The sequence below is a fragment of the Diabrotica virgifera genome, chromosome 2, assembly GCF_917563875.1.
Source record: "Diabrotica virgifera virgifera chromosome 2, PGI_DIABVI_V3a".
Lineage (NCBI taxonomy): Eukaryota > Metazoa > Arthropoda > Insecta > Coleoptera > Chrysomelidae > Diabrotica > Diabrotica virgifera.
Window position 1 is genome coordinate 198,177,272 of NC_065444.1, and position 15,199 is coordinate 198,192,470.

The 15,199-nt window shown below is 33.9% G+C and overlaps 1 protein-coding gene across 4 annotated transcripts in view; it reads left to right on the forward strand.

Moving 5' to 3' along the window:
- LOC114328098 (arginine-glutamic acid dipeptide repeats protein) overlaps positions 1-15,199 on the forward strand; it is a 220,902-nt gene that overhangs the window by 146,929 nt on the left and 58,774 nt on the right. For all 4 annotated transcript variants that reach the window (XM_028276867.2, XM_050644135.1, XM_028276869.2 and 1 more), the window contains exons 9-10: positions 2,930-3,827; positions 3,909-4,531. In XM_028276867.2, the coding sequence (XP_028132668.2) occupies positions 2,930-3,827; positions 3,909-4,531 (1,521 nt within the window). The remainder of the gene's footprint in view (positions 1-2,929; positions 3,828-3,908; positions 4,532-15,199) is intronic.

A 15,199-nucleotide genomic window follows, 5' to 3' on the forward strand; every position in this document is an offset into this window, starting at 1 on the left:
TGTAAAAATTTTCTGTGTAGGTACCATGATACTACGACAACCAGAGATAAAGCCACTTCGAGAACAACTTTTAACCGGTGCGCGCATGACGTCAGCGCCCGACAAACTTATACGGAGACTTTTGGGAAAGCATAGAGTTTTATACGGTTTTATACATTCTCGTGTTATTAAATAACTGAAATTGCCGTTCGTCTGTTCTGTTAGTCTGTTTGTCTGTTACACTGTTTAATTTATACTTTGATGGATTATTATAATCATACCAGTAAAATAATACAATATATTATGTAGGTACTGTACTAAAAAACGTAATAGTTTTTTCACTGCAAAAATTTAAGAGGTTTCCTGAGATGCAGAAAACTTTAAATAAACCGCGTCAAATAAAACATGGTTTATTAACAAATAATAAAAAACCTAAAGTTTCAAAAAAGTATTAAAATTACAAAAACAAAATTAAGTAGATAGATTTAGATGGATTTAAAGAGGTGGCCGTTTGGCCTACTCCACTGCTACCTTTTCAGATCTATTGTCGTCCTCTAATTCTAGATTACATTCTTTAGTCTGGCCCTTTTTAAAAGCCAATTTTTTTTTTCAATAAGCCCCAATTCTTCTACATTTGCCCAAGGACATATTAGCTTTCTGTGTGGTGTTCAAGATGTGAGTATGTATTCCATTTCAGTCTATGATCAGTATAAACCCCAAGTTATTTTGTTTTTTTGGCAAATGAAATCTCTGTTCCTCCCAGCACCGGTAGTTTTAAGCCTTCTAGTACTGTCCTTTGGGTGCAGTTGGCGATTTGTTCTCTGAGCATTGACTATCAGTCTCTCTTATTTACACCTTTGGGGCTGCTTACATTCTCCCAGACACCAGCTGGGCAAACCTGCCCCTGATGACGATTGATATATCGTCAGTGTATCCTAGACAAAAAAGTCTTCTGTTGAGAGATTTTTGTAGAGGTGGCAGAACTCCTCCTTGTGGACAGCCTCCACCTACTCTCGCTTTGATGGTTGCTTTAACTAGAGTTGATATTACTATCCTATTCTCCAGGTATAACCTTATCTATCTGCATATTACCGCAGGGATTGTTTATCGACTATCTATGTAGTCTAGATCCGCTAAGTTTAGTTGCAACAGGGCCACCACGAGAAGGGTGCAATCAAATATTACACACCCCCAATCAATGTTGGGAGTACCCAGCGGTCTTGGGATGGTTTAAGGAGGTGCAAAGTCCTAAGACTCTCCAAGCAAAACTCATCCCCTGAGATTAATTCTTTTCCCGCTCAGCTTTACGCCGACTAGAAAAAGAGCACATACCTCGACCAAAAAAAACAAAACAAAAAAAAACAACAAAAAAACAAAAAAAAAACAATATTACATTTGATTCATTTTACTTAACGATTTTTGCAATTTTTTTTGTATTTTAGACTTTTCTTTCAACTTTTGGTTCAAAACTCGCATTCAAAAATACATCCGACATCTAAAAAATAGTTTTTTCACATCACCAGATATTTTAACATGAACTGGTCTTTCCAATAAAGATTTTTGATAATTTTTGATGCCAACTTTAATATTGTCCCCATTGAATTGGCAAAAAATATTTTCTAGTTCACGACAGTTCGTAAGTAATATTTCTGGAGGCTTCACCAAACCCCCTTCTGAGAGATGATTTACTCACGAGGAAGAAGTGTTACTATTTGTAGAACTGCCCAAACTATCTTCATGTCGTAACTGGAAAGCTATGAAACCAGCTAAATTTTCTAGTCCATCATGACACAACTCTTCCATTTCAAAATCTGTTTGATGGTTTTCATTTTCTGAAGTTACTGGAAGATTTAATTGACTAAAGAGTGGTTCGGTTATCATCACTGAATCTACTACGTCATTGTTGTAACAATCAAGATTCAAAGAGCTTCCTGCTTTCATGTTTTGAAGCGACATGTTTGTTGTTTCTGGTAGGTTACTTACATTAGCTGAGAGTGAAATAACTTCATCGTTCCGACCCATAATAAAATTACGAAGACGGTATTTAAATTGCAAAGGAGACGGATGATCATGTAAAGCTCCAATCGCACGTATTACTGAGAATAGTCCTTCTAAGCGCTCTTGATTTAAATTATATGTTGTTATATAATTGATGTTGAAATCTTTTTTAAATCTAGAAAGAGTAGTCGCAAAGATTTAATACTAACAATAATACCATGCTGAACGGGCAGTAATGACTATTTCTAATTATATTTAAGAATTTTATCCCGAAAATATAGCTTTATGCTTTCCGAAAACTTTCGCAAACTGCATAAAAATAACAAACCCAAGTTAAAAATCGAACATTTGGCTTGGCGTTTGTCGGTCAGTGACGTAGGCGTAGAAGAGAGAGAGACAGGCTTATTCATGCGCGTGGCTTTATCTCTGGTTATCGTAGTATCATGGTAGGTACTAGCAGTGTGACTCCTTCGTTGGCTCTCGTTTCTTTTGCAACGCCACTCTAAAACATCAGATAGTCAAAGTAATCCAGCATAATTTTTTTTTCTTCTCTTGTAGTGCGCATATGTGTATATTTTTTTCTACAAACTCTTTTGTGATTTCCTGCTCTCTTGTATTTAGAGACTTCACGTTCCAAGTACTGCTGCGAAGTATATTTCTCGTTTTCCATAAATTCGTTGTCTTCTTTCTCGCGTTGATCGTCGTAATGAAATCATTCCTGTTCCGAGGCATAATCCTGTTTCTGTGAGCTGTATGATTTTTAAGTCTATCAGTAGGGTGCTAACCTGGCTGTAGACCCCCCCTTTATCCGGGCTTGGGACCGACAACAGTTCTGTCAAGATACTCGATCGATCCAACAAAACTGCAGGCGGAGTTATATATAAACTGTTTATTTATATTAGGTTAATCAATTATTTCATAATTCCCAATAAATCTCTTTTCTTTATTTTAGGTGACACCATCCACACCACCTTCTATCACTTCTAACTTATCTCAGGAACAACTCGGCAACGTGCCCATTAAGCAGGATGTTACCGAGCCACCAGATATAAAACACCGAATTCCATCGCCGCCTATTACTCCAATAAACCCTGTTAACCCGCCTAAAAGCATTTTATCTGAACCAATGCCTCTCAATGTTTCCATACGTCTACCTGATGATATGAATGAACGTAAAAATCTGATAAAAAGAAACCTAGATACATCCATGGATGCCAAGGAGGTTAAGTTTAATATAGAAAATTCAAGCTTTAATCCAGAAGCAGTAAGGTTTAATCCAGAAGCAATGAAGTTTGCTCAACAAACTGAATATAAAAACGAACCGATAATAAACCCTGACATTCCAATGAAAGTTGAAGGTGAAATTAACGAGGACCAACTCAAAGATCAAATTCCCCAACAAATATCGATAATGCAAGAGAAGCCGTTTAAAACCGAATTAATTATTCCCAAAATTCATCCACTCAAAGAAGAAGATTCTTCGAACAGTGAATCTGTTCCCAAAGAAGAGTCTTCTTACAAAGATAATATATTCATGCCCCAGAATCTTATAAAAGAACCAATCACCTTTGGTATGAAAGATCCACCTTTGATGAATCACTTAACACCAAAAATAATGAAAGACCCAATGCAAGAAAAACATAAAGAACAAATGATTGATATGAGCCCAATAAATCATTACGAAATTAAACAAGAACCTTATAGTTACCAACCACCCAAAGATCCTAACGCTACCACTGCTGTTACTATTAATAGTATTAATAATACTGTTATAAAATTAGAACCAAGGGAACCACGTGAAGAGCCCATGGAACTGACTAGTCAAAGTAGAAATGAACCACAGCCTTACGGTAAGCTTTATTACATTCAATTGAAAGAAAATTATAAATTAATAATCCGGTATTTATATGTTTCATTTTGTTTCTTTATAGGTGCACATCCTCAACCATTGAACATTCCTCAAGTTATTCCAATGTCTCAGAATCTTCCCCCAAGTAATCACTATGAAGAAGAAAAGAGACTGGAAAAATTAGAAAGACCCGAAAGAGTAGATAGGCCTGAAAGAATCGATAGACCAGAAAGACCAGATATAGTCCAAATTAATTCTGCACCTATTGGTCAACCTCCTCTTCCAAGTCTAATGCAATCTGGAAACTTGGTTACAATAGGTGGATCTCAGCCACCACAGATGAACCATTATAGTTTTATGACCGGACTGCCATTTTCACATCCACAAAGTCCACGTAATTTAGAAAAGAACCAGCCACAACACCAGCAAAATGAACCTCAAAACTTGAAAATCAAACAAGAAATTCCAGAGTTACCACAAAGTCAGAGTTCATCTATGCCACCGAACCATTTAAGTGGTTTGAGCAGTTTCACACAGTCTGCTCTAAATCCTGGGCCTCCTGTTCAGCCTCCACAAAGTTTGGCTTTACCACCTAGCTCGCAGAATATACCTACCAGTATACCAACTTCTGGAGGTTTCGTAGCTCCTCCCACCCACCTACCTTCGCCCATGTCTGATCCTCTTCAAAGTCTGAAAGATGTAAAGGTAGGGATATTTATTTATTTTTTATTTTTCACTTGCATACATATTATTTGTTTATTTTACCTTGGATACAGTTACCATAACTTGTTATATCCTGTTGTATTTTTTTCCCTTATTGGCTTTGGATTACTTGATCTATTCAGCCACGATAGATAATAAATTACTGTTTGCTACAATATTCCAAATATAATAACATTATATACATGTGCGCACATATAATACTTATGCACGCACATACATACATAGGTAGATACTGAAATAAATAATAAACAAAAAAATACAAAAAAAGGAGGTGGAAACATTAAATTGACCAGCAGGTATACTCTTCACTCATGGCCCTAACCAACTTAAATTAATTTAGAAATAATCAAATTAACAAAAACACTACATGCTGATACTAAATACTAATAAATATATTAAGTGTTTTTTTTACACAGCGCTAAGACTTCAACCCGGTTCGACACCTCGGAGGTTTAGACCTTCTTTGTGTTTTTATTTTTTTTTTCTTTTTTATTTTATAATTTATTATACTCTTTTTTATTTGATTTAATCTTTCCTTTTTTGTTTTGTTGACTTTTGTTTTTTAATATTTTTTGTTGTTTTTTTTTTATTTTTTTCTTGTTTTTTTTTTAATTTTTTGTACACATATTTTTTTATATTATTTTTTCAATATAAATTTTTATACAATTTTATTCTAATTACCTCCCTGCAAAATTTACTTAATAAAATTTCACAAGGAGGCAATATTACATAAGGATAAACATAAAACAAACAATAATTATTGCTAAACACATTCAACCGGACTCATTCAGTACAAGTTAAATTTTCCTCTTAGTCCTTTTTAAAAACTCCCAGATAATTTGTTTAATCTTAGAATTTCGACGAGACAAATATAAAAGAGAAGCATTATTTTGTGGGAAAGGTATTTGTTCTTGAACCAGATTGTGCATCAAATACTTAATTGCATCATCATTATGTTTGCATCCAAATAACCAATGCTTATTATCATCAACATCTCCATTACAATCGCAAAAATAACCAATGCTTATTATCATCAACATGTCCATTACAATCGCAAAGATCTGATTCGGATAGGTTAAATCAAATACTATTGACTGTAATACATACAACTCTTGACATTTCCCATTACATTTGAGGAAGCAAACAATATAGCGCCATCTAGTGGTGTGCGGTGATAACCAGAGCAATCTAACCTTACATTTATAAAATTGCTGTATTATTGTTTTTGTATTAGTGTTTGAACTATTTTTATTTTAATTTAATTTAGCAAAATTAGCTCGTTATTCAAAAATTTATAAAATTAAATTTGAATGTTTACGTCAAATTTTACATTTTCAAAACGTAGTTTCACTTCAAGCCGACAGTGGCGCTAGCGCGCTAGTGGCAACGTGCCTTCAGATTTCTGTGTGAGTTGGATGTATTACAGTCAAGAATATTTGGTTAAATCTATAGAGGTATGTCTTGACAGTGGCATGATTAAAGAGACATCTAATAAACATGGGATATATATTTCTATTGGGATAACTTCTGAGAGCAAAATGGTCAGTAGGTAAAATAGGATGAATTTTGGTGTAGAGATTGTTGCTTCGATTGCAGCAAGCGTACCACTCAATATCCCAATTTTGTTTCAGACTTTTCTTGCGAGTTGCTGTTAGATCGCTTCTATCTAGCAAAGTTATCTCCGATCCTTTTAAGATTGCCTCTTAAGCAAAAAAATCAGCTTTCATGTTACCGGAAATACCAATGTGCCTCTTTACCCAGGCGAAAGTTACAGAAGTCTGTTTTTCCAGTAGCTTTAGTTGGTTTTCTGAAATTTTGACGACAAGGCTATTTTTATATAAATGTGATAAAAACCCTGTTGTATAAAAAAGCAAATGTTATAGAACTATGCTTTTTTTATTTTAAACAATTTTCAAAGGAGTAAATTATAGAACTAACCTTTTTTAACCTTAACAAGCTTTATTAATATTGAAAGTACAATTTTCGAATTTTCCTGAGAAGGTATAAGTTCCGAAATATCCTGACTTTTTTTCAAATTTTCGAAGAGAAAACTTAACCACTACTAGCACTAGGGGCTTGATATGTTCCTTAAGTGGATTCGCCTGGTAATGTATCTGACACCGTTACCGAATCTGCTATCATAGTGGACACTCTGTTCTTAGAAACAACGCCCTCTACCACAGATGCACTTTTCCATTTGCCGTGCATTTTTAGGGTCTCAAACGATGCCCCGACTTCAACCAAAAGGGTTGCCGAAGTTATTTTCAAACAATGCCCAGTGTATTCATTTGCATTTTCTAATTTAAGGTATTTTGGAATTATTGAAGCTACACTTTCCAGTATATTTCAGGTTGGACAGTGCATCTACTGTTTCGGTATCTAAGAAAAGATCTTTGTTCCTTTATTCCTGTTGGCAGAGCTGAGCCGGGTACTGATAAATTGTACTCGGGTACAGAGTACCAGGTACTTTTCATATTAATGGAACGAGTACATAGTACCGAGTACATTGCTCCAGAAAAGAGTACAATACTCGAAAGTACAATTACCCGAATTTCGCGGGTACTTATTTCGAGTACATTCGAATGTAAATCCCGAAAAAAGGTAAGAAGTTAATACAGTAGTAGACTCTCTCTATAACGAAGACGGTTCTTACGAAGTTTCGCTTATAACGAGGTATGCTAGATGTCCCATGAAATTCATATTGAACTGTAACACGAGGCAACTCTATAACGAGGCATATTTGGTCATAACGAGGAAAAATGAAATCCAAGAGTTTGTTTCTTTTCCTATTTTTAGCGCAGTAATATCTATAAATAAACTGCCTGTATACAGAAATCCCCAACATCTGTGTGGTTATCGAGGCCAGTGCTGTAATAAAATCCACCGCCTATAATAAACTTCTTCCTAATCTGTTTATTTTTCGACAGATATTGAATATTATAGGAAATTTACAATTTATGATGGCCGAAGCCTTATTGTTGAGGAAACAATAATTAGCATTTTATATTGCTCCGAATGGCTTAAGTATAGGAAGTTAATGTTTTAGAAAACTATATTTATTCATATGTATGCACAATATTATTGTTGTCTGATATAACGTGATCCGCTTATAACGAGGTAATTAGTCCCCCATTTCAGTTCTCGTTATAGAGGGAGTCTACTGTAATTATCTCTGCATCTCTAAACATATTTATGAGTCATGAAAACATAAAATAACGTACAATTACAACTGACAGTAAGTCAGAAGAATTTTAAAAATTAATCATCAACTCACACTCACTGATTAATTTTATTGGCTTTTAAGATTGCTCAGTTTTCAAAGCTTTCATCGGTTTTAGAGCATTTCTTCGAGGGCTATTAATTATTGTAGCATAAGAGATTAGGCGTTCTGTAGGGGCAGAAGAAGGCAAGCATGTATTATATCTAGAGCCTGGATTATGTGCACTAAAAAATGGTTAAAATATGCGTGCAATATGCACTTAAAAAGTAACTAAATATGCTTTTATTATATGCAATATGCATTTATATGTGCACTTAGAAAAAATATTTTGCAATTTCCAAGGCTTGAGATTTGGCGAGAAATAAAATTATTGTATACGAGAGTTTTTATTTATTACTACATTTAATAATAAAATACAAATGAAAATATAATTCCAGACTAATGCTATGCCTTCTGTCAGTTAATAAGTGTTTATATGAGGAAAACGATCTTTCAACATCACAAGATGTAATGGGCGCAAATCTAAAGTTTGACAATTAGCGAGGGATCCATATTAACAACTTCGTCAAAACTCCCATTGATTATGTTATTTATTGATCGCAATAAACAAAAGCCTTCATTTCTGTTTAAATCGTCACTCAATTTATCTTTAATTTTTTTTCCAATTATTGTCCCTGAAAGATTTATTATTTATTATTCTTTCTTTGATATTATTATTTGCAAATGCTATCTCTGAGGTGCTCCTTCTATCTTTGACACTCTAGTTTTGTAATAGAGTTTATAATTACTAATGACATATAAGTTCGATTTTAGATAGAACAGTTCTTTCTGAACAGAATTCTCACTAAAATTTTTTGACATTTAAAGGACGTTTTGCCGTAAAGAGGATTTAAAAACGAATTTACTATACCTAGCTACCTGTTGACCCTATTCTACTGATAAACAGTTCCAGATGGGTTTTCCCAAACAATAAAACTTGTAATAAAGCCATTTAGTAGATACATACTTGGAATAAAGTAGGTAATAAAGTTATTTAGTAGATACCCCAAGTATATACCTGCTCTGAATATTTTCAAGAAAGTATTATCTAAATATATAATAATATAGGAAACTATTTTATTTATGCGATATGTTCTAATACATCAAAACATGCCGCAATATTCCCTTAATCCCATATTTATGCACATGCATTTTGCATATTATCCTGGCTCTAATTATAGGAAACTTTTTTTGCCTTCTAGAAATTTAATAAGTTGTAGTTGTATTTTGGATGTTTTGATTGTTTCATTTTCAGACGATTGAGACTGCATAATGAAATTGGTTTCTTGTGTCTTGTTTAGGTGAATACTCTGTTTCATTGAAATCGAAAAAGCCATCTGGGGTGGTATCACTTGAATTCCCGGATCTAGTTCTCCGCAATAATCAATATAAGTTAGTTTTTCAGCAGCATTCATCACGTATCTTTTTCAAAGCGTCTATAGAAAATTTTTTGCATTTTTTAAGACATTATACCAACGCAATTTAAACTTAGGATGGACAATTACGGATATAATGGCCTCTTCCGATGACAAATTAAGTATTTCAGAGAATATTTTCTCCAAGCTCTGCATATATTTTTTAGGAAAAATTCACCGCCAGAACTCGGCGTTTGAAGCTTTAACTTCTCCCATTTATTCCTCAAAAATAGCAGACTTGGAAGTACCCATAATAAACACAATTTTCTCCTTGCAGAACATCGTAGGTTTGTAGCGAGAGGTTTCAAGACCTTACAGTACTCCTCTAAGTACAGCAGCTCGGTTTCTTTAAAGTGTTTTATATCAATCATTTGAAAAAGAGACGGTAGCTTCTCTTTTCACTTAAAATTTGCGAAACCGAGTCATAATATTAGTTCCACCTTGTTACAGCTGGATAACTTTTGACGAATGGACTGATACTGAAAACGGCGTTTTTTAGAAAACAGCGACAAGTTTAGACTTGCAAAAAGTACTCGGAAAATGTACTCGTATAATAAACGCGGGTACCGGGTATTTTACCCATATGCTACGGGTACGAGTACCGAACACTTTATTGAAAATGTACCCGAGTACCGGGTACTGAGTACACAAAATGTACTCAGAGTCAGAGTACAAAATTCGGGTACTTGTCCCCGGGTATTGCCCAGCTCTGCCTGTTGGTCTTAATGACACATATTTACTGACTAGTTTCAGGGCACCTATTTTATTCTCCTCCACAATAGTAAATCGTTTTGACGTACAAGTTTTAGTCAAATCCCAATCAATTGGGATTTTCCCATTGATTTTGTACAAGTTTTAGTTACTGGTATTTTAACGAGTAAACAGGTGCCCTTACCTTCTCATATTTGATTCTATATCGTCCACGGTTATATTCGCAAGCTCATCCCTTCTCAATCTTCCAAAAACACCCATCACGAGAACTACTTGATGTACCTAAAAGAAATTTCATCTTGAGCTTTATTGATGAGAATTAGAACCTAAACCGCTTCCCAAACCTTGGATTGTTTCGGGATTTTTAAAATGATATTAGACGACAAAAATGGGAAATATCAGCATTTTCGTTAACAATTCATGTGGATTTCAAAACAGAATATTTAGTCCACAAGGAATTTGGAGAACACTTTTCGGACTAAAATAATTCAAACAGAAACGTGAACTAAACATAAAAAGGAACAAAATTAATATACCAATTCCTGAAAGTAAACCAGTATTATGGTCTCATTTATGCCAGCTATTTTATGTTTCAATTTCCATTGAATAAATATTTAGTACTCTTTGTCATACAATGGCCTGGATGCCCTGAATTGAAGCAGCAATAAATTTTCTGTGGCTTTTATTGCACTTTCTCTAATATTTTCTGGTAAATCCATAACTGATATAAATCCAACGTCAAATTCGACGTCAAACGTCAAAATATCAACAACTGTCATAGACTACTTCACTTTACACTTTAGTTGTCATAGACTACTAAAAATATTTTTTTTATTTATTTTTTTTGCTAATTTAAAATCTACTTCAATACTGTAATAAGTAAATATGATGTATGTTCTTGGCTTGTGGCAGGTGTCGTCCATTGAGGACTCTCTGGAATTTACCTAGCAGCTAGGTCTTCTGGCCAAAGTCTTTTTAGGCGTCTGCCAATTAGTGGAGGGTTGAATAGTTCGTCTATGAGATGGTTTGGATGGTCTGCGCTGCGATTCATGTATCTTCTGGAGTGGTCAGCAATCACACCATTGATGAATGGGATGTTGAGGTCTGCATGAAGGGTTTGATTTGACACGTACCATGGGGCTTTAGCTAACATACGAATAGTTTTTGACTGGAATGTCTGTAGTATTTTGGTGTTGGATGGTTTGCTACAGCCCCACAGCTCGATTCCGTATGTCCACACTGGTTTGAGTATTGTTTTATAGATGATCAGTTTGTTTTCTAATGAAAGTTGCGATCTTCTGTTGATCCGCATTTAACACAGGCGAATGGCCTCAGGCAGTAACTTTTCGAGTGCCCGTATTTTTGACACCTTGTGCATTGTACTATTGTATTTTTTATTCTAGGTGGTTCTACTATTATTATGCTGTTTTGTAGGACTTGCAGGTTAAATATGTTTTTGTTGTTTTCATTTGGTTCTATATCGACAAAGAATAAAGGCAATGGTTCCTTGCTAACTCTATGTCTAACATTAATTATATTGCGAACTTTAAAACCCTTATTATTTAATTCGTGCGAGATATCTCCTGTGGGTATTGAATGGTGTAATCCTCTTATGACAACTCTATAGGCCCTCTCTTGTTTCGGTTGGTAAGTGTGATGTACAATGTTTTCTTTTCTAAGGTGCTGTATGAGTTTCCTCTAGGTGTCGGAGTTTGTAGGGTTAATTTTTACTGTATTATTTGAAATGGTTTTGGTGTAATAGGTTTCTGCTGCAATTGCAGTTGAAATGATTACTATCATAGAACTGTAGTCAGTAACTCCATAAATATAGATTGGTGACGGTGCGGGATCTTTTTTGGTGATATTTGTGTTTTGTGTACAGTAAAACCTCGATATAACGGACCTCTATTTAACGGACTTCGGATATAACGGACAAAAAATCCGGCCAAATATGAAAAAATGTCCCTGTATTTCCCAAAACATCCCCAAAGAATTTCAATAAAATTTTTGTTGTAGCATAATGCGGACACATTTCTAATCATAAAAAACGCAAACTTCAAAAGTGCGTGCAAAACTTAAAATAAACGTTTTTTTTTATTTATTTTAAACCTATTTTTATACAACGAACTTTCGGCTATAACGGACACCCATTCCCTCCAATTAGTCCGTTATATCGAGGTTTTACTGTATTTTATAAATTGTCTGTTTGTTCATCTAGATTTTCTTTTGAGAGGGAATCAAATCTGTTTTGTGTTTGCATTTGGTTGGAAATTTCTGAAGTTGTTTGTCTTTTCACCCTTTTTTACTCTGGACTAATTAGCAAATACAAGGAAAAATTATTTACCAGCAATTTTATTGCTGGAATCGAATCTTATGATTGTATATATTAATAATATAGGTATGCAAAGTCCGCAGATAGTGTGCTACTTTTTTATAAACAAAATGGCGCTCGAAAATCGTGTTTTTTTCAATTTTTGCTCTATAACTCCAAAGATTTTAACTTTACACCAAAAACACTTAAATAAAAATTCACCGTAATTAAATTCTGCATAGAGAGGTGTTTTTCCCGATTTACTTTTCCCCGAAAAATGCGGGTTTTTCCAACAAAATCTTTTCTATTCTTAATCTTAATCTATTATAACAAAACAAAAGCAACTTTGACATTTAATAATGCGTTAGTTAGATGGCTCTACTCGAGTTACTTGGGAACAAAAAAAAAGAATGAAGAAAATTGCCCCATGGGAAGCCGAGAAAAAGCATTTTTTAACGTATACCGATTTTGAATTTTTGAACATTTTCTCCAACCTAATTTTTTAATTGGAATTTTGCTATTTTTGGCAATTTTCACTCGTAATATCGATAGTTTTTATTATAATATATGTTATGAGTATTTTAAAGCTATGAAAATTGGTGTGGAGAAAGAGGACCGAAATAAAAAGGTGATGGTTTGAAAATTATGATCCTATTGTTTATATCTTTGCCGTAAATGCCAGTCAACTTTGGCCGGTTGTATCTCAGGAACCACTCATCACAATTAAACGTTTTTTCCTTAAAAAAAGCGTTCTGCCACTTTTTTTTAAATGCCGTTTTCACGATTTAATTTAATTTATTATTTCCCGAGATATTCTATTTGTTTATAAGCCAAAAAATTGTTTATAATTTTAAAATATTCCTGAGGCCGCTTAAATAGGCCAATTTCAATTCTGTAAAGTACATTAAATAGGTACAGTGTCTTTTTATACAAAAATCACAGTTATTCTTATGTATCATAATTATTGTGGTTATTATAGCGACCGTAAATTTTTAATTAACAATTCAATTGTAGCTAAACTGTTCATTCAAATTGCTTCTACTTCTGGAATTATAATCTTTATGAAAAGAGCTTTTATATTACCAAGTTATTTAATTATTGATAAACAATTACTTATCTAAAATTTTCGTTGAAAATTAAAGATTTTGTTGGAAAAACCCGCATTTTCCGGGGGAAATTTTCGTCGAAGTAAATCGGGAGAAACACCTCTCTATGCAGAATTTAATTACGGTATTTGGGTGTTTTTGGTGTAAAGTTAAAATTTTTGCAGTTATAGAGCAAAAATTGAAAAAAAACACGATTTTCGGGCGCCATTTTGTTTATAAAAAAAGTAGCACACTATCTGCGGACTTTGCATACCTACATTATTAATATAAAGGATCATAAGATTCGATTCCAGCAATAAAATTGCTGGTAAATAACTTTTCCCAAAAATGGCCTATTCTCCGATAATCTGCCCAGACTATTTCTCTTATTGCCAAGGATGTTTATTTTGGTTTTTTGTTTCGTTAAGTTCTATCTCGCTATCGCTATCTGTGTAGTTATTGGTGTTTTGTGATGATGAGAGTGAGCATTGAGGGTTTGTGGATACTGTTGTGTATTGTGACTGAATAGGGGTTTGAGTGTTTTGAATATTTTGTGCAGTTGTTTGACTAGGAAATTGTGCTTGGTTTGGTATAGCCATTTGGGTTGGAATAGGTATTTGGTTTAGGCATGACATTTGATTTGTTATCTGGGTAGATGGTGTTTGATTAAAATACATAAATTCTATTTGCGGCCTTACTGCTGTGTGGTTAGACTGGTTCTGGTTATTTATTGTTGGGACATCCTGTATAGTTTTCATTTGTTGATAAAGTGGCTGACCATTATTATCGAATCCTAATAAATTCCCCGAAGGGAACATAGTTCTTTTCTTTTGTTTGTTTCACCAATCACTTAGTTTTTGTTACTTTTCACTTTAACAATTTTTTGATGGTGATAAGATAATTAATAGTTAATTAGGTAGGTTTACGATATAGAAGTTCTCTAGCGCTTTGAATGACGGTACATGTTCACGCTTCGAGAATCAGATTGCTACTTACTAAAAATATGCATTTATATTTTGTAGGTGCAGTGAAGTGAAAAATAAAATCTTTTATGTACCACTGGTGTTACCGGATGAGTACGCCTATCGAGCATTATCCATGTCTCGGGACAGAGGCCCTCTGGTTGGATTATGTCCGGGCGTAATCGTCTTAATAACACCCTTGGTCCATAAATAACTATATTGTGCAATCCGTACGTTCTTTAACGGTAAAATATTGCAAAACCTCTAAATTTTAAAGAACCGCTTGGATTGACATGAAATTTGGCACACACATAGCTAACAAGTCAAAGAAAAAAAGTGATATTGTGCCTATGTGTGCTTTTGCCCTGGGGGTGGTTTTCACCCCCTCTTGGAGGTGAAAAAATATACGTCCAAAGTAAGTCCGGAAATGGATAAACTGACTAATTTTAAGTAACTTTTGTTCCATAGAGTTTTTTCATTAAGTCAATACTTTTCGAGTTATTTTCCAGTGAATATGTTCATTTTTTCAACAAAATAACCACGCGTTTAGACGGTTTTTTCGTAAATAACTCAAAAAGTAAGTATTTTGTGTAAAAAAACATTCTTAGCAAAAATATAGCCTGTAAAATTTTTTTAAAAATGGTGTATATACCACGTCTCTATACCTAGTAGAAGCAGAGTTATATCTAATGAAAAATAGGTTCATATTCGTCAAATTCCAAATGGAATACTTTAACGTGAAATAACCAAAAATGAAGCACATTTAGGGGAAAACTCATTACAACTTAATTAAAGTGTTTAAAAAAAACTTCATTTTTGTTTTATAAAAAAATTTTTTAGCGTCAATAGTAAACAAGTTACGCTCAAAATAAAGCTAGTCTTTTTTTTTGTAAAAAAATCGGGAAAA